We start from the raw sequence: 20,360 nt of genomic DNA on the forward strand, positions 1-20,360 counted from the left end.
TCATGTTTTGGGGAACATAAATCTGTTTACAGTCACATTGTGCGGACCTTCTTCTCTTGTGTGTAAATCAACTATGACTGTGTGTGCGTGCATGAGTGTAATGGAAAAAAAGCCCAGAAAAGATCCTCCTCCAAATCATCAAAGGAACCTATCAGCAAAGCTATAATCAGTATAATGAACTAAGTTTCCTAATGAGAAACATTCATAAGAAAGTGTGTTCATCTGAGCAGTCCTTATTCACAAGTAAGGTCAAAAATATGCAAAGTACCTTTCTATAAATGTACACCTGCACTTATTTAAAGGTTCATTAAGTACACTGAAACACATGCAACACATGTTGCCTCTGATTAGCCACCTACATTTTTTCTCTCAAGTAATCTCAACATTGGGGTAGTGCAGGCAGTCTATTAATCAGAAGGTCAGTAGTTCAATTCCCAGCTACTCCAGTCTGCATGTTGAAGTATTCTTGGGGATGATATTTAAATTTAGGGCATCCACTGGAGTGTGCAAATGTTAGACAGGGCGTGCTTAGGTGTAGAAAAAAGCACTTGTAAGAATTTGTGTGTTACTGGGAGAATAAGGCTTCTAGTAAAATGCATTTTGAGTGCTCAGAGTAGAAAAGCACTATATACAGCCATCATCCAGTGGTTTCTGATGGGTTTCATGCTGATTATTAGAAGAAATATTCCTCATTGAGGGAAAAGATTATCATCCTGTATGTATTTCCATGTAACCCTTAACCAGACCCAATTTGTAAACCGACAGAGGGACCTCTTCAGTACAAAGTTTCTTTATGTAACTCCACACTCAAAAATAAAAAGGGACAAACATTTTATTCTCTTGCAAGTCTTCCTCTTTTTTTTTCTAAAAACAAACCATCCATCAAATATTGCACAGTAAAAACAATGAAAAAAAGTACATCATTACAACCCTCATTAGCAAAAGATGCAAACAAGTTCTCCAGTTGTAGGTCTTTTTTTTTTTTAAGGATATTCTCCTGCTTTGGCCCCTTGAGAAAAAGTCTGCTAGATTAACGATTACTTCCAAAGTATGAAAAAGGCTTTCCGGGTGAATTTGAACATACATGTGAATCCTCCAAGGTCCGAGGGACATTTGGCAAATGGTTAAGAGGCTCATTTAATGTGCACACAGTAAGGAAGCGTATGCACCAAAACATACTGTGGGGGTTATTAGGCTCTGTGGGAGTTCATCCATCTCAGTGCTCTCCAGAGTTTTACCTCCTCTACCGTCAATGAGATCCAGTGGGCAGGTTATAGTGAATCCTTTCTAAGTTAGTTGAGTTTGGCACTAATGCGTATCCACTGAAGGGCCTGCCTGGTGTACTGGACAGCGTGAGCGATGCTACTGTGAAGAGTCAATGGCCCAGACAAAGTATTCAAGTAGTTGAAGAACTCTGATGAGGAAGAAAAAAAAGATATTGGTCTTAAAACATCTGAAAACTAAAATGCATTTGACATATTTTCACGGTAATCTCTCCCCTTTTTATTTCCTGTTTAAATCACCACTACCTTTATTCTCCTTTGCAAGGTTGTCTGCCACCTCCCAGTACTCATAGCTGTACAGCACACTGTTGGTAATGTTCAGGTGAGTTGCTGCCATCTGGTGGATACGGTGGGGAATGCTTATGAGGGAGGCAGAGCTGCTGCCCTCGTGGGAAACCCGTGCGAGGTGTTTGGTATTAGGCGAGAGTGAAGAGGGGGGTCCTCCTGTACCCCTAAGAGTGAAAACACACATACACAACAGAGTGATGGGCAATCAGCGGTGGTTTCAGTGGACTAAATGGGCTAAAGAAAAAGCCGATCATTCAAAGTTATCATCCACCTACTTCCCAGAGTCACTCCAACCGGGTGGGGTAGTAGGCACTTTAGGAGAGCTCTGTAACAACATGCAAACAAGGCTTATTGACGTGTCATCCACACATAAAAGTTGACTTGTTTTCAAGTAAATGACTTGTTTTTAGATGTACCTTAAAGTAATCCAGCAGCACTTTGGAGTATTTCAGCGCGTGATCCTTCTTCAAGCGAAACATCTGCCAGTAAAGGAGGGCCAGGCATCGGAAACTGTGGGTAAGAGTCGGACATGGCGCAAAATCATCCTCAAAATGCATGTCCTTCAGTATGATGATAGATGTGGCTTAAACAGATGAGATGAAGAAATATGTACCACAGAACCGCCAGCTGTTTGTCTTCCTGTCTCGCCCCGGGGCCAGAGTGGCTCTTCAGCTTCATTGCGTACCTTAAGAAACAGGCTTTTTAACACCAGAGCCACAATTTGTGTTTATGCACATATCCAAATCCAAATGACTTGTGACCGCTTTAGCATTGAAATGTCATTCACCTAATGAGCTCCACTGTTTCCGAATACATGGTATAAGGAGACTTTGCTTCCAGCGGCCCTTCCTCCATTGCCTTCCCACATTCCATGAACGAGAGAGCAGCATCAACATAGTTCACAGCCTTTCCTAGCTTGTCGACCTGGAAAGAAATAATCAAAAGAGGCAAAATATTATTTTATTTGTTATTTTTTTGTGGGCAGCCCAGTGGTACATGTTTAGCACTGTCACAGCAAAAAAGTTCTGGGTTTGAATCCAGTAGCTTGCTTCCTCCCACAGTTGGAGAGGCAAAAGAAGCCAAAATGTTAGGTTATTTAGTGATTCTAAACTGGCTGTAAGTATGGCTGGCACCCCAATCGCCCTGATATAAACCAATTTATACCAGAAGATGGTGTCAGTGTAATCTTTATTGTAAGGGTATGCTTCAAAGTGCTGTAAATGTTTCATTTCAGATGGTTCTTGCAATTCCTGGATTGGCCACTTAAAAAAAAAAGTCAATCCACAAAGACCCCAATGTTAAAACGTCTAACTTGATAGGCATATTTACACTATAGCACTTAAAGCCTGGCACAAAAAAAGTTTTGGTCTCTAATTTGTTTGGGATGATCAGCTGCTCCTGAGGTTTCTAAACGAGAAAAAGAAGAAACTGAGAGTCTGTGTTCATTCGATTCCCAGGAAAAGGCAGCAGCATGGAGAATTTCAGGAGGTGAAGCTGTATCGCGGCCGCTGTCGTGCATATTTCAGGATGTCAGTGGGGCAGTTTGAGCTCATGTTGGCAGAGTTGGGAACACATCTTAGGAGGGAGAGAAATCATTTTAGAGAGCCGACTGACTCAGAGCAGCATCCGGCTGTGTGTCTGAGGTAAAATTGGGTTATTTCACTATTTGTATATTCAGTACTGGTGCACGTTTATTGCCAAATGCAGTGGTCTGATTGATCGGAAAAATCTGAAAACTCAAGCTCAGTTTGAAAAAACAAATGAATCCATCACGCAGTCGTTGTGAACGCCTGCATTAAGAGTAGTTGTTTTTTAATTTTTACTTCTATTATCCGACAAATAACAAATAATAATGTGAGCTACACACTGTCGAATAGTTTTGCGCTGTTTCACTGAGTGAAATTTTGGATTGTGTATTTTATTTATATGTAACACTGATTTTGCAGTGCACCCACAAAGTTTTTGGGTGCTGCATCCAAACCAAGCCTGTTAACATTAGCTGATAAATTAGCATTCCCTACTCTCATCCAAGTATGGTCACTTTGTTAACAAGGGTCTTCCATGTTCATAATCCAGATGGGTGATGTCACAGTAGCTATGCCCATCTTTTAAATGCAGTCTGTGATTTCGGAGACACTGTAAGCGAGGAGCTACATCACAGTCCAGAAATGCATAAAGAAGGATTATTTTGAACTGTGAATCATGCAAAGCTACACAGAGACAAAGAACTGCATGCTTAATGAACACAGATTTAAAAAAAATAAATAAATAAAGCTCCAAACTTCTTCCACGTTATCTGCAATAACTATAATTTCAATATTAACAATTTATATTCAAGCAAAGATCAAAGACTCACCATGGCATCAGCACGGTGCTTCATCCTTTTGGCTTCATGTAAGTAGTACTCAGCATGGTGAGGACTAGAAAAAAAAAGACAAACACACAATAACGTTGATTACAGACTGTAAAGAGTATTTTATGAGATCATGCAGAGCATACTGGGTGATATAAGGGAAAATGTAATGGTCTCAAAATGAAAGTACTGAATGTTGGTGATGTTTTTCAATTAAAAAGTGTATTAGCAAAGCAAATTAAATGTATTTTGAATATTCAGCACTTACACTTGGGTAAATCAAATGACCTTATCTACTGTGAAACATGGGGTTTTGTGTTTATCGCAAAGGTTTCCTAATTTTAAAGTATAGTTCAAAATTTTAAAAGACATGAACAAAATGTAATCACGTGACCCCTGACAACTTCATTATGATCTAATTACACATTGTCTGAAATGCAATCTGGGTTAATTATAGTGATTTTTGAGGAATCTTATTATATAATCCTGTTTACATATCATCACTAAGATTACATAGACTGTCAGTCTGTGTTTTTATATGACAGAAAGGCAGCGTGGGCTGTGCAGGAATGGACTGTGTGGACTACGCGGGATCGCTCACGTTTCGTGGTTTGGCACAGTCCCCCTTTGTGCTGCAGTGCTCCAGGACTCAGGTGGTGGCTGGGGCTGCTTCGACACTTTCACACACTCCACTTCCATCTTGGGCTGAGTGCACGAAAGGAGACGGGGATGAGCAAAAATGGTTGGAATAAGTGGAGTTGGCATTATTTAGAGTAGCTGTTTATGCTACCTTTATCGCAGAATCTCTGTTCTTGTCTTTGTTCTTGTGGGTGTGATGCTGTTCTGCAGCTTTTGTTTTGGAGTTAGACTTGGGGATCTCGGGGCTCTGGGGCCGGGGAGACAAGGGAGACAGCGGAGACAGCGGCCTCTTACTGTCCAAATCGTCCTCCACACACCTGATTGATACAAATGCCACATAATATGGGATTAAATTGCATCGGTGCAACTGGGTGTGCATGCCACGTGGCTGTATGTGCAAACTGAAGTGTGTTGTCAGAGTTTTTCTTACCCACTGTCCACGGTATCAGTCGTTACAGTCTCAGCTGTGAAAGATGACGACTCTGTGTGGCCTGAGGTTTTGTCTGCATAACTCCTCTTGTTTTCTCTGTGTGACACACCATTCTCCAGCTGGTCACACACAAACACACATGTACATCATGAGACCATACAAAAGTATTCCAATGACATTTTTCCTGCAGAACACAATGATTTATTCCATTTCTGTGGACATGCACGTCACATTTGGCAAAGATTGAAAGGAAACACTGTCTACCTTGCGCTTTCTTGTGCTGTCTTTAGTCTGTGTCTCAGGGACGTGCAGGTGTTTCATAGTCTCAATTTGCTTGTCCTTGGCTGATAAGGATGAGGAGGAAGAGGAGGTTTTTTTAGGAGTGGATTGAGTAGCAGTGTCTGGGACCCTCTTGAGAAGACAGAGGTCTATGTGCACCACCAGATTTCGGAGCCCTCGCTGGGAGTGGGGTGCAGCCTTGTTCCCTCGTCCAAAGGGGACGAGGGTGTAGAGTTTTTGCTTCCCCGCACTTTGCTGGTCCTCACTCGGGTTACCTGAGCTGGGTTGTCTGTGCTGCACCACCTTAGGCCTGCTGGCGTCAGGCCTTCCTGGGCCCTGTTGCCCTGGCTTGGCGAGTTTCCTCTGAGAGGTGGAGTCTGCTGGGACTTTGGTAATCGGAGCTTGAAATTCAGATTCAGAATCTGAACTCGATGAGGACGAAGAAGAGGATGAGGAGGATGTTCTCTGAGGAGTTGGGGACCGTGAAGATGAAGGAGGCGACGGGTCTGGCTGGAACTGTCTCTCCTCCTCACTTCTTCCCTGCTTTTTTGTCCCCCCTTGCTGATGTGAGTGGTTGGTAGGGACTTTATGTTTGGCCTCCCATTTATGTCGCTGTTGTTGCGCCTCCCTCTTCCTCCGACTTTCCTCTCTTGCCGTCTCCTCTCTCCTCCTGTCCTGTTCCGTCACTCCTTCCTCCTCTTCCCCCTCCTCTTCTTCAGCCGAACTCTGGATCCAGGACCGTCTCAATAGCTGCTCCTCCGCCAGCCTCCTGTCTTCCTTTTGCTCCCGTTTCCCTTGCTGTTTTTCCTTTTGTCTATCTTCCTTTCTCTCGTGTTTTCTCCCCTCTCCTGTGGTCAGATGATCTCTTCTGCGTTCCACCTCCTGTTTCTTAGTTTGAGGTTTTTTCGGTGTTGTTTTCGCGTGATTAACATTCACAGTGGTGGGGGCAGTGGCCTCCCAAGACTTGGACCTGTGTTTTTTGAGGCCAGGGATGGACTGAGAGTTTGGCCCACAACCAGGATTACTAGCAGCTCTGGAGGTAGATTGAGAATTATGAATAGGATTGATTTCACGAGCAGTAGGGACTAAATGCTTTGCTCTTGTGGGGCTATGTTGAGAATTTGGTTGAAATGGAGGTCGGGGCTTGTGACTGGACCTGCTTCCCTGGATTTGCGCAAACTGTGATGTGTTTCTAGTTTGGGACGCATCAGCCAGCTGTTTAGAGTTTGGATAAAAGTTAGGCTTGGGTCTAGATGTGTGGCTTTGATTCTGACTAGAGGTTAAAATGACAGAAGCCTTTGATTTAGTCTGACTTTGGCCTTGGTCCTGTGGTGGTCGAGTCTTGGGCCTGTGTTTGTGAGATGGCTGAAGATGAGTATTACTCGTGGACTTGATATTTGTATTAGTGTCAGACACCGGGGCGATCCATGGCCTAATTTTTATCCTGTGGGAATTGGTTGATTGACTGGGTTGAGGTTGGTTCTGACTCTGAAACTCAGGGTAGTGACAAACCCTGGAAGGAGCAGGTATACTGGGACTCGGGCTTCTTGGAGGATCTCTAGCTATAGGGCTAGGACTACGGCTGTCTCTTAGTGTCCCACATGGACTGGGGCAAATACTTAGAACTGGACTTGGAATTGGGCTGTGCCTTGGACTAGGGCTGGGACTTTGACAGGTGCTGGTAAATGGGCTCGGACTTGGACAGTAGCTGTAACCAGGGCTTGGAAGGGGGCTGTTGTTGTTGCTGTAACTGAACTGTGGGCTGGGAATAGGGCTTTGGCTAGGGCTGTATTCCTGATTGCTGTCAAATGACCTTGCTGGGGATGGGGCTCGGTGGGTGTGGGGAGAGTGCAGGCGTCCTGGAATAGTCTGGGAGGGATTTTGCTCAGTGCTGGCACATTTTTTCCGCGACTTCTTCAGCCATTTATCTAACTGCCACTGGGCAGCAGGGGGGTGATCAGGCTTAAGAAAACACAGAAACAGAGAGAGATAAAAAGACAAATTAATCATAAAATATTGATGACAGTCGGGGATTGTGGGGATTTCAACATACAGAAATAGGCTGGAACAACATAATAAAAATGCTATTATGCAGCTATATCCACTGAGATCTGAATTATTATTACTGACATAGCCATATGCACGCAGCATTTTATCACTGCCACTGGCTGAATTAATTCTAATTCTATTTTATGTACTTTTTTTCAACTACTTCCAACATAAAAAGGCAATGCTGGCTAAAGAGGTCCTTAAAAGTTGTCATCAACCTATTCTTATTTACATCAACCTGATCTGAATGTGTCTAGAAAGCAGACACAAAAGGATATAAAAAGTGAGTGAACAATTCAATCATAAAAAAAATAATTTTATAGAACAGAGTGTGGAATGATTTCAGTAGTTTGAGGAAAGAAACAGCTCGATGCTAAAGCAGTGGAGACTTGCCAGATTGCAGGGGCTTCTAATAAAGCAAGAGGTTAGGACTTAATTATGCAGTAAATTTTTTGCAGGCTACACGTGCAATCGAAAGGTCAAACGTTAAATCATGAAATACTACTAAAAAAAAATACAAGATATTACACTACTACTATAAGTAGGAGAGTAATTAAACCTCCTGACCTATTTTACATCATTATGGGCTAATTTTGTGATAATCCAGGGCGAACAGACGATTCTGGATCACTTAATCTTTCATTCAACCATCGTAAGGAATGATACAAGCCTCACCCAAATGTGTTTATATCACACTATCTGCACATTCTAATAGAAACATGTAAAACTGTAATACATTCACAGCACATGAGAAAATACCTCACCGGCTCAGCTGTTGTGAAACTATTTAAAGTCCAAATGACAAATCTGGATTATGACTCATAAATAAATTCCAACATTAGAACCTTTCAACAGCATACTTTCCAACGCATGCTCAGTGGACTCGGACTGAGGTTACAGTAGCTCAACCCCTCATCCACTTATACCAAATGACTCACTTAATGTTTGCTCAACAACTGGCTTGCTAACCATAAGAATCAGAAGGAAAGTAGGAGCTTTTTACTCACGTAAAAAAAAAAAAAACAACAAAGAGTTTACTCACAGCTGGAGCGCAAACGTCTCTCTCTCTTACGTGCTCACTTCTTTTCTGTCTTCGCTGACCAGGAGCTAAATTAAACCTCCACTCCTCAAGCCAAACAGTGACCCCTCTGCCCTCCTACCCTCATCCCTCGCTCCCTTTCCAGAGAAGACACTGCATCTCTTGTGCCCTCTTGACTGCCTCCCCTCCTTCTTTTCTGTCCCTCCCTTTTTTTTCTCACTACCTGGAACTCTGGATTTGCTGCTTCCACAACTCCAACCCCCCATCTGTTCCTTGGGAGACACTCAAATACTTGACGTAAATGAAAAACACATGGTTTACACCCCCCCTCCCTCCCCACAAACACACTCCCTTCCTCTATATAGGGGCCCAATGTCGTGCATGTTCAGTAATACAGTCTATGCTATGTCATACAGGGCCTTCCATTCATAGAAGAGAAGCTGGTTTCCCCTTCATTTCCCACACAACACACATCTACAATGCCCCCCACCTCCAACAGCCCATACCCTGGCCTACACCAGGGTATGGGCAAAATGTATTTATTTGAGATAATAACAAACAAGCAGTCCACATTATTTTTGCTGTAATATCTGTTTTTTGAAAAAGGTCTAGTTGTAACTTTCAACCCGAATTCAGGTTTTGATGACTTCCACATCCCGAGGGCTTCTCTCTTTAAGAGTCACACTTTTAAAACGACACCTACGCACTAGTTCTCCGAGCTACCTCTGCCCCTCAACCCCCAAGTCCTCTTCCTCTCCCACTTGCATGCATTCCTCATTGCTCTGTCCCTCTCCACACCTGCTGTCAACTGCCTTAAAGCCCACAACTCCCTGCAGAGAAATCACCCTCAGACTCATAAACAGAGAAGGAGAGAAACAAGTGAGACATGGGCAGAGAAGACGGAGAACGCAGACGGGGAGGCTGTGGCTTCAGCATTTGGTACCTCCTTGTTGTTGCACAGTGGCTGGATGTTGGCAGGTGACTCGGGATCAGGGTGAACTTCTGGACTCCGGCTTGGGCTCCGGGAATGAAAGCTACTGCTGCCTGACTCATTGGTGGAGTCTGAGCCTGAGGAGTCTGAGCTGGAATGTCTCACTCGCCTGCCATGTGTGTGCGCTCGCTGTGCTGACAGGCTGTCAGTCAACACACACACAAACATCAGAGAGGGGTCAGAGGGGGTACGCAGGCATATATACTGTTGTTATTCACAATATTTAACTCATATTTACAGGCATACAGAAGGAAAAGGAAGTGAAGGATTTGTAAGCAGGTACCTGTGTCTGTCCCAGGAAGCTGACTCATGAATCACCTGTGGGACACAAAACAAACACAGTAATTTGTTATTATACACATTAGAAAAAGTGTCATTCAAGAGGAGAAGCCAGGCACTTTTTCTTTCCCTTTGGCTTTCTCTGTCCTCACACACTCTCCCGCATAGTCTCTCTGTCTCCTCAAGGATTCTCAATATCTTCTAATCATGTCCGCCTCAGGCCAAGACTACTGACAAAGAAATGATCAACAATATGGGAAGATGAGTGTTACCTACCGTGGGAGTTTCCTCATCATCACTGCTCAGCTTCAAGTCATCGGCGAGCATGCTGTAAACCAACAAATACACAGTCACAAAGCCAAGAACCAACTGAAACCTAATCTCTCCTGCCGGACAACCACCTTTCACAGCCCATACTTGATTCGATCTGATACATTTTTTTTAATCAGTCTATCAGAATGATGCATTTCAAATTTTCAGCACTTCCAAACGTTTGTGTTCTTCTTTATTGAAATGATAAGTTTGAACACAGCCCACAGATCTTCAGACATATATTCATTAGTGGAAACTACATGAGGGTGCAACCAGGACATGGTTTAAATCCACTCACTTATCTGGATGGTTATCTGCAGTGTTCTCAAATGGGCTCAATTTGACATTATAAGGTAAACACTTCAACGGTGTTTAATGTCTGACATTTGCATTTCCATGAACAGCTCCGTCTATTAATGTCTTCAAAAATTAAGAGCTGCAGTGCAGTGAAAAAGAGTGTGAAAGTCTTCAGCCGCCCCTCATTATTTTTCACCTGAAAATTCTACACTCAGGACCCCATATAGACAAAATGAAAAGTTTGTGTAAAATTCTGGCAAATTGATTAAAAAAACAAAACAAAAGTATAACATGTATCAAGTACATGTTGCCATGACACTCATAATTGAGCTCAGGTGGATCCTGCTTCCCTTGATCATCTGTCAGATGTTTCTCCAACTTGTATTGGAGTAAATTCAGCTGACTGGACATAATTTGGAAAGACACACGGCAGTCTATATAAGATGCCATCGCTGACTGTACCTCTCAGAGTATAAACCAAGCCAAGAAGTCTAAGAATTGTCTGCAGACCTGTAGGATTGTATCAAGGAACAGACCTGGGGAATGATACTGAAAAATTTCTGCAGCTTTAAAAGGTCCCAGTGAGCACAGAGGCCTCCATCATCCGTAACTGGAAGAAGTTTGGAACCAGCAGGAGTCTTCAAGATCTAGCCACCCTGCCAATCTGAGCGATTGGGGTAGAAAGGTCTTAATAAGAGATGTGACCAAGAACCTGATGGTCACTCTGACAAAGCTCCAGCATTGCTCTGTGGAGAGAGGAGAAGCTTCCACCAGCCAGCCCTGTGAGGTAGAGTGGCCAGATGAAGACACTCCTCAGTAAAATCACATGACAGCTCAACTGGAGTTTGCCAAAGGACACCATAAAAAGCAAAATTCTCTGGTCTGAGCAAAAACAAAAAATTGGTGTGGCTTTTTGGTGTGAATGCCATCATCACCTGAAAATATCATCCCTAAAGTGGTGGCAGCATCATGCTATGGGGATGTTTTCAGAAGGAGGACTGAATCCGGACACTAATCAGGGTATAGAGACATTCTTGATGATAACCTGCTCCTGAGCCCTTTGGACCTGGGGCAATGGTTAATTTTCCAACAAGACAACGAACCTAAGCACACAGCCAAGATAACAAAGGACTGACTTTGAGACCACTAGCCTAGTGTTTTTTACAAAACCAAACAAAATATTCCTCTGAAAATGGTCAGGTACAAGGACTAAATAAAAAAATCAACCAAAGTCCAAAGAAAAACATTGCAAGACTTTCAAAATGACAAGAAAGTCTGGCTCCTTGGAAATAAAATATAAAGAGTTGAGTGGTGGTTTAAGTCTTTTGTACAGTACTTTAAGTTTCTTTTTATTTCAAAATTAAATTTCAATGCAGTTATTTTTCTCCCCAAAACAAATAAAACTCAGTTTTAAAACCAAATAAATTAAGCACCTTTGGCTCTTAAACTATACAAAGATAACTAAGTCAGATTAACCAATCACTGCTAAACCCTTTACTCAATATTGTCTTCAGTAAAGAAAGATGACTGGTTATGTATTGGTTATATTATGTAACTGCACAAGCTTTATTTACATTGCAGAAACATGTTCAAATGTTTAAAAAGAACTTTCTATAAATATTTTAGTAAAGTCACCCCCCCCCAAAAAAAAAAATTCTGTCTTACATAACAAAGGTTGTGAAATTGTATAGTTGGCTTACACCACTCAACATGTGTTTCACGTTAAAAGGAGGATGTAAAAAGTTAACAAACAGCAGCACATCGGTCTCCACTGACAGCTTTCAGGAATGTTCAGTAACCTTTAACCCGACTTGTAGCCTGGAACACCGTTAGCTGATTGACCTGAGATGTCTACATCTCTCGCCCCTCTTTCGCTATCACTCATGTTTTTCCTTGCAGCTACTGACACGATGAGGTTGATGAATACAGTTTACAGAAGCTGTCGAGACACACACGAGTATTTGTGATGTGTTTCATCACTCTGTGTGTGTGTGTGTGTGTGTGTGTATGTGTGCGCTCTACAGAAGCAGCTCAAGCTTGAGGAACATCAGAGGATCGTGTTTCCTTAGGCCACACTTACGATTTGTGGGGGGCCACATGAGGGTGACGGGCCATTCGCAGCGGAACATCCCCTCGGTCTGACAGAGAGAAAGAAACCAGATTACAACACTAATAACAGGGAGCTGCTTGTAAATGATGACAAATGTCAGATATTCAAATTTGACAGAAAAAATCGGCAAAAACATACTTTGCCTTTGTTGTGTAATTGGCTGTTTGGTATCCTTTGGAAAGACAGACAACAAAACAACTGTAAGTAAATCTCACTTTTAACAGTTAAAAATGTGTCGTCCCTATAGATAAACATTGACTCATAATATGCAGGAAAATCACCAGAAGTGATTGAGGTTTGGTTTTTTTTCACACATTTGTTTTTCCTTGCCAACCACAGACACGCTGATTCAGAAACAGCGAGCGTAATCTCAGTCCTTCAACCTCAAACACAGATGAGAACCAGGAGGTGAAAGTCTGAGCAGTTGAACAAAATTTTAAAACCTGCAGATCTTCCCAGGAATTTACATCCCAACAGCTTCACCTCCAGGTCAGATCGTGCAAACCTCTAGAAAAATAGTAACAAACCAAAGAGCAACATCTACAGGCCTTAGTTAACATGTTAAATGTTAAAGTTCGTGACACTACAAGTAGAACCGGAGAAAGCCTCTTCTCTCTAAAAACAACATGTTACATCTGGAAAAAACCACAAGACGTCTGTAACACGGTGCTTTGGACAGAGGAGATCTAAGTATTTGGATGTTTGGACATAACACAGAGCGCCACGTTTGGAGAAAACCAAACAGCAAATCAGCACAAATATCTCATATCAACTGTCAGCACGGTGGTGGATGGGTGACGATTTGGGCTTGTTTTGCAGCCCCACAACATGGACATCTTGCTGTAATTGAGTCAACTATGAACTCTGTATATCACATTATTCTAGAGTCAAATAGGAGGCCATCTGTCCAACAGCTGAAGTCTGAGTAAAACTGGGTCATGCAACAGGACAAAGATCCCAAGCACAGCAGCAAATCTACAACAGAATAGAATCAAGGTTCAAACGTCAACCGGATCGAAATGCTGTGGTGGGACCTTAAGAGAGCTACACATAAATGAATACCTAAACCTTGATGAACTAAACCAATGTTGTCAAGAAGAGTTGACCAAAATCCTTTCACAGCGATGCGAGAGACTGATAATCATACAGAAAACCATTACTTTACAAATAAAACCCCAAACATGATGTATAAATGAAGTAATAAAGCTGAACTTCAGACATTAAAGATAAACACAAAGTCACAGACATACCTTAGAGTTGTACAGGATTCGTTGTGCTGGGTCACGCCTCAAGGAGTCCCCAAAGTCCCTCCAGGACTGGGTCATGTCCTGTTTAGCAGAAATGCAGAGTTGGGGTCAAAGGCCAATGGTGAAATGCCACTGTGATGGATGAATCTTCCTGAATACTACATCAGCAGAACTTTCTTCATTTCTCTACAGTCCTGAGCACCATGTTTAACAGCTGACTCTAATTATGAACACTGTTCCTCCCCACCAGGGGGAGCGTGTCTGGCTGTGAATATGGGTTAGCGTCCCTGTCTTGTGTAAGTTGAGAGATGTGAATTGCACGCTTGAAACATCTGTGATCAGTGTGCAGTGAATTAGAACCCCCGGCTCACCAGAGCTGTCGATGTACAAAAACAGGTGCATGTAACAGCAGCTCGCTAGCTTTGAATGTGAACAAAACGGAACATTTTGGGCTCAAAGTGTGATCTAATAAATTTAGAAACAGACATGATTTTGCAGTTTTCAGGAGGACTGCACCACAGAGCTGTTGCATTTTTCATTCTGCATTTTCAAAGGTATTCAATACGTGAGTCAGAACACACAAAAAAGCTCATCACAACATTTGTTGTGGAAGGAAGCCCTGGGGAGAAGAGCATGAAAGACATCTGAAAGCGAACCGCAACGAATGCTCATCAGTGCTGAGTGCGCCGGTACAATCACCAATTGTAGAACATGCAATAAAAGTGAAAACGTAGCTTTGCTGGATTGATCTCTTTTAAATATTTCCTCAAAGATCTTAGAAGGAAGTAACTAAAAGAATCATCGACCCACCCGTCATGGACTGCTACAGGAAACACTGCTTTACTTACAAAGTGCAGGGTCTTCGGTTCACTCTTGTAGCATGCAGTGTTTCAGCTATTACCACAGATTAAATGTGCTCCCACCAGTGACTGTGTGTGTGTGTGTGTGTGTGTGTGTGTGTGTGTGGGGGGGGGGGGGGGGGGGTTGTGCTATTCAGGTTACTAACTGTTCACCTGATAACTCATTTATACAGAAAGAGAGATCAGCATTCGCTTTTGATTTCCTGTACACTGACACAGTTGTACTAGCTTTTGACACAACTTCATATTCGAGGATCTTGTGATGGACATTTTATAAACTTCTCAGACTTTAAGATTACATGCATTACATTTTAAAAAATAAATCTTTGTCGACCACAGTTGAAGCAGTTTTAATGGGGATGTCACAGTCTCATAAAATCTGTATATTTCTTGGTTAGTATAACAGATGTCAGGCCTGTCAGTCTGATGAGTACCTGTGCATTATGTTGTTTGTTCTAATAATAGTTTCCATGCAGACATTAGATGCATGACACATTATAGTATATTTCAAATGATTAACTGTGTTACTACTTACAGATTAGACTGTGATGGTGTGTGTGCGTTTGCGGGTGTGTTGCAGCTCGCCCTGAGGTGACATGTGAAAGTCTGTGGTAAATACACACTATTATACACCTGGACTATTACGAGAATGTGCGCCATTTCTTATTTGTTCTCTCTGCACAGCACTTGAGAGGAAACCAGGCACACGCAGGAGGCAGTGCATCCACAGAACACCGCCTTTGCTCCAGCTCTGATCATAATCTCTTCTGATTAGATTGCCCGCAGTCAGACTAACCAGAGCTCATAGATGCTAACAAAACGTCTTGATTTTGTACCATTCATTCCCCATTTTAGCTCATGCGATTCCTCAGATGTGTCCCAATGTGGAAGCATGGCAGCTCTGGCTGTAATATATACGTACATGCAGCAATCGTTGGGTAAAGAACAAAAGCAGAGGGTTTCTTGGCTGCTGAAGCGGTGAGCATGCTCTGGAAAAGGTCATGCTTTATCAGATTTGATGTCAGAAGATCTGCGTGAGTGTGTTTTTGTGTGTGTGCGGCAGAGAGTTGGTGGAGCTGATCTTAAAGGATTCAGCTAACATTTTGGTTAATTTGCTGCACTTACTCTGTTTAAGAGTTCAGGTAAGTAAATTATCAGCACTCTTATTATCTGTGCGTTTAATAAAACCCTCATCCAGTTAGCTTAGCTTGGCATAAAATCAGGAATCCGGGGTAAACAGTCTAGTCTGGCTCTTTCCAAAGAAGAAAAAACAAAAGATAGAGAGAAGACAAAAAATAATAATGTACACACACACACACACACACACACACACACACACACACACACACACACACACACACACACACACACATATATATGTACATTAAATGACTTTTTTTTTCTCTCCCTCTTCTCCTCCTCCCTCTTCCCACCCTCAGCATTAAGCCTTGGAGGGTGTGTATTTCCTCTCTCCGCTCATCCTTTCACTTCATTATCTCTTCTCCTTTAGTCACCAAGGACACAGCACCAGCCCTCACTCCCTTTTCTCCATTAAAAACAACAGTATCTCCCAGGTGGAGTATTATGTGTTGCTATCTTCCTCCCACCTTTCCCCAACAGGTCCTCTGTAACTCTATTCTTCTTCTTTGCCCTGCTCTTCAGTCTACACTAGTGACCGTCCACAGGGTAGCAACTTAGACCAGTGGGCCGCTCGGCACACACTCAGATCTGGTTCATTATGGTCAGAATGATTAGCTAGTATCAGTCAACAGTAAACATTTAGTAACTTTAAATAAAAGAAAAATCTGTGTATGTTTTTGTAATTAAAATGCTTCTTGTTTTTGCACTACGAGGAGTTTCTGTTTAATTTATCATATAACTTCCTAATTGTTAAAGGTGAGAGGTGTGGAAAACGATTGTAACTGTAGAAAAAAGGTGCACAAGAGAAGAGTTACAGCTACTGGGTGGTGATAAGGCAACCAGATGAACTGATACACAAGCACAAACTTCTGGTATCAACCTCGAGGTGCAATAATAACCACAATCTACTACACACTAGTGTCGACCAGATAGCATCTGATACTGGATTATTAACCATGTTATCATATGTGTCCTATTAAAATATATCAATAATTATCATCAATGCTACTGTATCCTGAGATCCCAAAGTCAAAGACAAAATGACATCTAAATGTTAGTGTGGATTGTGGAAAAAAGCTGGATATCTTCCACTGTTTCCTGACATTTATGACAGAAGTGTTCAGCAAATGCAGATGAACTGATAATGCATATATGCACAGGCTGCAGCCCACAAATGAGCTGCTGCTGGCATTTCCTCCTCTTAAGCATTAATGTAATTGTAATCAGCCTTCTGAGTCTAAAGACAGACTGAAATGACTCTGCAAAACATGCAATCAAATGAAAGAGCTGTAAGAAGTGCAAGACACATCTCGAATATGAGGTGGCAAATTTAATAAGGCAGTTGTTTAAAGTCAACACTGTAATAAGTGCTAATGCTTTAAAAACAAACAAACTGAAATCAAACATGAGCTATTTCTTACCTCAAATATATCTTTGGCACAGCTGTTGTGTTGGCTTCCTCTTTCCTGAGGAAAAAGAAGGACAGACGTTTGGTAATTGAGGAGAACGTGACTAAGGGTTAGGACTGACAGATATTCCCTGACAGAGGGAATTTTTTTTAAACACTTCAAAGCAGAAGATGCAGGTTTAGTTACCAATTAGACAATGAATAAAGAGCTATTGTTGACTGTGTACACAAATCATATTTGAGCATCTTAGTTTCAGTTAAGTGAGGCGTGGGTGTATTCATTTAAATTTCAAATACTGCACACTTAGGCGCGCTGATTAGCAAACATGGCGATGCACATGCACTCAGCGCACACACAGTAAATACATGGGCTAGTTCATTTCTCGCTCCGGGCGTTGATCACGGGTTTTACGTTTCAGCCTCCATCACAAGGATGCAAACAGGCTTTAAAAAAAGGAAAAAAGAAAAAAAAAATCACCTTCTGCATTCTGCTTCCCGCCTTTTTGCTGCAGCTGCATTCATACCTTAGCGTAGCACTTTACTGTAAACCTGAGAGTCTCTCACATACACAGTAACTGTGAGAGTTGGGATGACTCTTAAGCTTCTTGATGACTCATATCTTAGAAATCACAGCTGCAGATAATCAGCCGGATGCTGATTCTTTTGCAAGCAACTTTCTGTTTCCATCCACATTAGGCAACCCCACCGTCTCTAACTCTCACACACTTACATTTATCCTTTTAAACACTTGAACTCACAATTTAAATTCACACTCACTTGTATGAAAAACCCAGAACCACGCAGCTCAAGCATTAAGACGAAGAATAAATGCTTCACGCTACTTTCACTTCCCCATCTGTGTAACCGTGTGTGTCGTGGGAGTGGGTTTCGTCTTGACTGTGAGTTTTGGTTTTCTTCGTTTGTTTTTTCGTGTCTGCCACAGATGACAGTGCTGCACCAAGTATCAGCAGAAATACTGAGTTCAGATGTTTCGAATCAACCCCGACCTGCAGAACAATGATCTGACTCTGTTTCACAATTTGCTTTTAGGCAATTACACATTTAACTTTTCCTTTGCACTTTATAATTCATGTCAGTGTGTGTGTGTAGAGCAGCAAAAGCATTCATGTGTGTGTGTGTGTGTGTCTCTGCTCGCATGCATGACTCACTATGGTGTCTGAGTGGCTGAAGTGTAAGCCTGCAGAAGGAAAATAGTGTGTGTGTGTGTGAAGAGCTGTCTCATTGCTACACCCACAAGACAGTTATGAGGCCTTAGGTCTAAATGAAAAACAAACACAGAAGGATAGTATTTTAGTACCTGTGGCGGTGCACAGGAAAAAGTCTGCCCTGCTTCATCAGCTAACACTTACAGTCACACAGTGCTACTTTACGTGTGCAATGTGTTTAACAAGTTCATGCCTACTAACATCACAGGCTCCAGCTCTGGTGCAATACCCAGATGAGTAAACCCCCTCTGGACCAAACAAACCACAACCCCTCACAATACCTGCAGCAAACAGCATGCAAGCCTACAAGGCTGCAAACCACCTGTTACATTCTTAAAGTATCTTCAATTACTGAAGCTATGCTCAATTTCAAGGTATTTTTAGCCTTTTTCTATCTGAGCTTTAAACGGAAATTTTACAGATGCTATATATATATTTTTTTTTAAAGGAGTGCAAAAAGCACGATTCTGCACACAGTGATAAATATTAACTACACAGTTGATCTAGATGAACCTGTTATTATTCACATAATATTTTCGAACTACTTCAGGAACAAATCTGTGACATTTTAAACGCGAGGACGAAGCGCAGCATTTACATCCATGACATTTATAAAATAAGCACAGTGACATAAAGCTGTCTACTCCTGTTTTCTAAGTAGGACCTATTCCCTGCTCTTTGCCCTCTCACCTGAGAATATGCGCATCGGAGCAGAAAGCAGACAATGGAAAGTTTCCCTTTGCCAGCGAGGACAGTAGGCATGGTTCCTGGATAGTCAGTGCTCTCCTCCGGCGTCCATACCAGTGAGGACTGGTGTTAGCAGATCCGATCCTTCCCTCACTACCATCACCACCATCATCACGCTGGCATCGGTCCCGGCTCGTAGGTCCACCGTACAGCAGCAGCAGCGGCAGCGGAGTCTCACCGGAGAGGCAGACCGAGGGCGAGGTAGGCGGTCCGGCGACGTCACGGATGACACGCGTAGCTCACACCAGAGAGATCACGACTCAGTGGACCTGTGGATGTGCGAAAAGTTTGAAGTGCGTAAACGGGAGATCATAAGCCGTCAGCTGTTGAGTGCACCACTGACGACACACTCGATGATGTAGAATTAGAAAACGTTTTGGGACATCCAGTCTAACGAACAGGGTGAAGGGATGAGTAGCCTTATTTATCCCGCAAGCTTCACCGAGTTTCAGTTACTTGGGGCATTGCAGCGAGCACAAAATAATAGCATGACATGATATGGGAAGTTGATAACAGCTAAAGAGTAAGAACTTGGTTTCTGCATACACGTTTTATCAGGCACACCATGCTAGTATCAGGTTGGACCCTCTTTTACGGTCAGAAATGCCTTAATTCTTCATGGCATAGATTCAGTAAGGCTCTCAAAACAGAACCTTGTTGAGATTTTTGTCCATATTGACAGATTAGCATCACACAGTCATCATAATGTGAATCTACTGCTCTACTACATCCCCCGGGTGCTCTACTGGACTGAAATTTGATGACATTTGAGAACTCATTGTCATGTTCAAGAATCCAGGTTCAAGATGATCTGAGCTTTGTGAGACTGTGCTTTATTCTGCTGGAAGTAGTTATTGGAAGATAGGTGTGTTGTGGTCATAAAGGGATGGACATTATCAGCAACAATACACAGGTAGGTTATGGCGCTAAGGTGCCTGAAGTCTGCCAAAAAATACATCACCTCCCCAACATTATATCTCAATATCTTTGAAACATTGATTTGAAAAAAATAAAATAAAATAAAATAAATGTGCCACACCATTGGTGTGTTGCATCAGAAACCAGGACTCATAAGACCAAGTAATGTTTTTCCAGTGTTCGATTATCCAATTTCTGGCGATCCTGTGAGAACCGTAGCCTCAGTTTTCTGTTCTCAGCTGACAGGAGTGGCACCTGGTGTGGTCTTCTGCTGCTGTAGTGTAAATGCTTCAAAGCTCAATGTGTTGTGTGTTTCAATGTGTTTCAGAGATGCTCCTATGCATACCTTGGTTGTAATGAGTTTAAATCAATTTGATTTATATAGCACCAAATTACAACAACAGTTGCCTCAAGGCACTTTATATTTTAAGGTGAAAACCTTAGAGTAATAGAGAGAAAACCACA

The 20,360-nt window shown here is 42.3% G+C and overlaps 1 protein-coding gene across 1 annotated transcript; it reads right to left on the reverse strand.

The window, feature by feature from the left end:
* Positions 1 to 774: 774 nt before the first annotated feature.
* aff3 (AF4/FMR2 family, member 3) lies at positions 775 to 19,928 on the reverse strand. The gene is made up of 19 exons (XM_040005586.1): positions 18,921 to 19,928; positions 17,018 to 17,062; positions 13,600 to 13,677; positions 12,488 to 12,521; positions 12,320 to 12,377; positions 9,907 to 9,958; positions 9,635 to 9,669; positions 9,304 to 9,493; positions 5,258 to 7,234; positions 4,994 to 5,112; positions 4,715 to 4,880; positions 4,526 to 4,629; positions 3,928 to 3,991; positions 2,359 to 2,495; positions 2,185 to 2,256; positions 1,988 to 2,081; positions 1,847 to 1,896; positions 1,530 to 1,735; positions 775 to 1,414 (listed from the first exon to the last, which is right to left on the reverse strand). Exons 1-19 carry the CDS (start codon positions 18,990 to 18,992, stop codon positions 1,293 to 1,295), a joined length of 3,675 nt encoding a protein of 1,224 aa, XP_039861520.1. The 5' UTR covers positions 18,993 to 19,928; the 3' UTR covers positions 775 to 1,292.
* Between the last annotated feature and the right edge of the window lie 432 nt (positions 19,929 to 20,360).

This window comes from Simochromis diagramma, unplaced genomic scaffold (genome assembly GCF_900408965.1).
Source record: "Simochromis diagramma unplaced genomic scaffold, fSimDia1.1 OVJJ01000501.1, whole genome shotgun sequence".
NCBI classification, from domain to species: Eukaryota; Metazoa; Chordata; class Actinopteri; order Cichliformes; family Cichlidae; genus Simochromis; species Simochromis diagramma.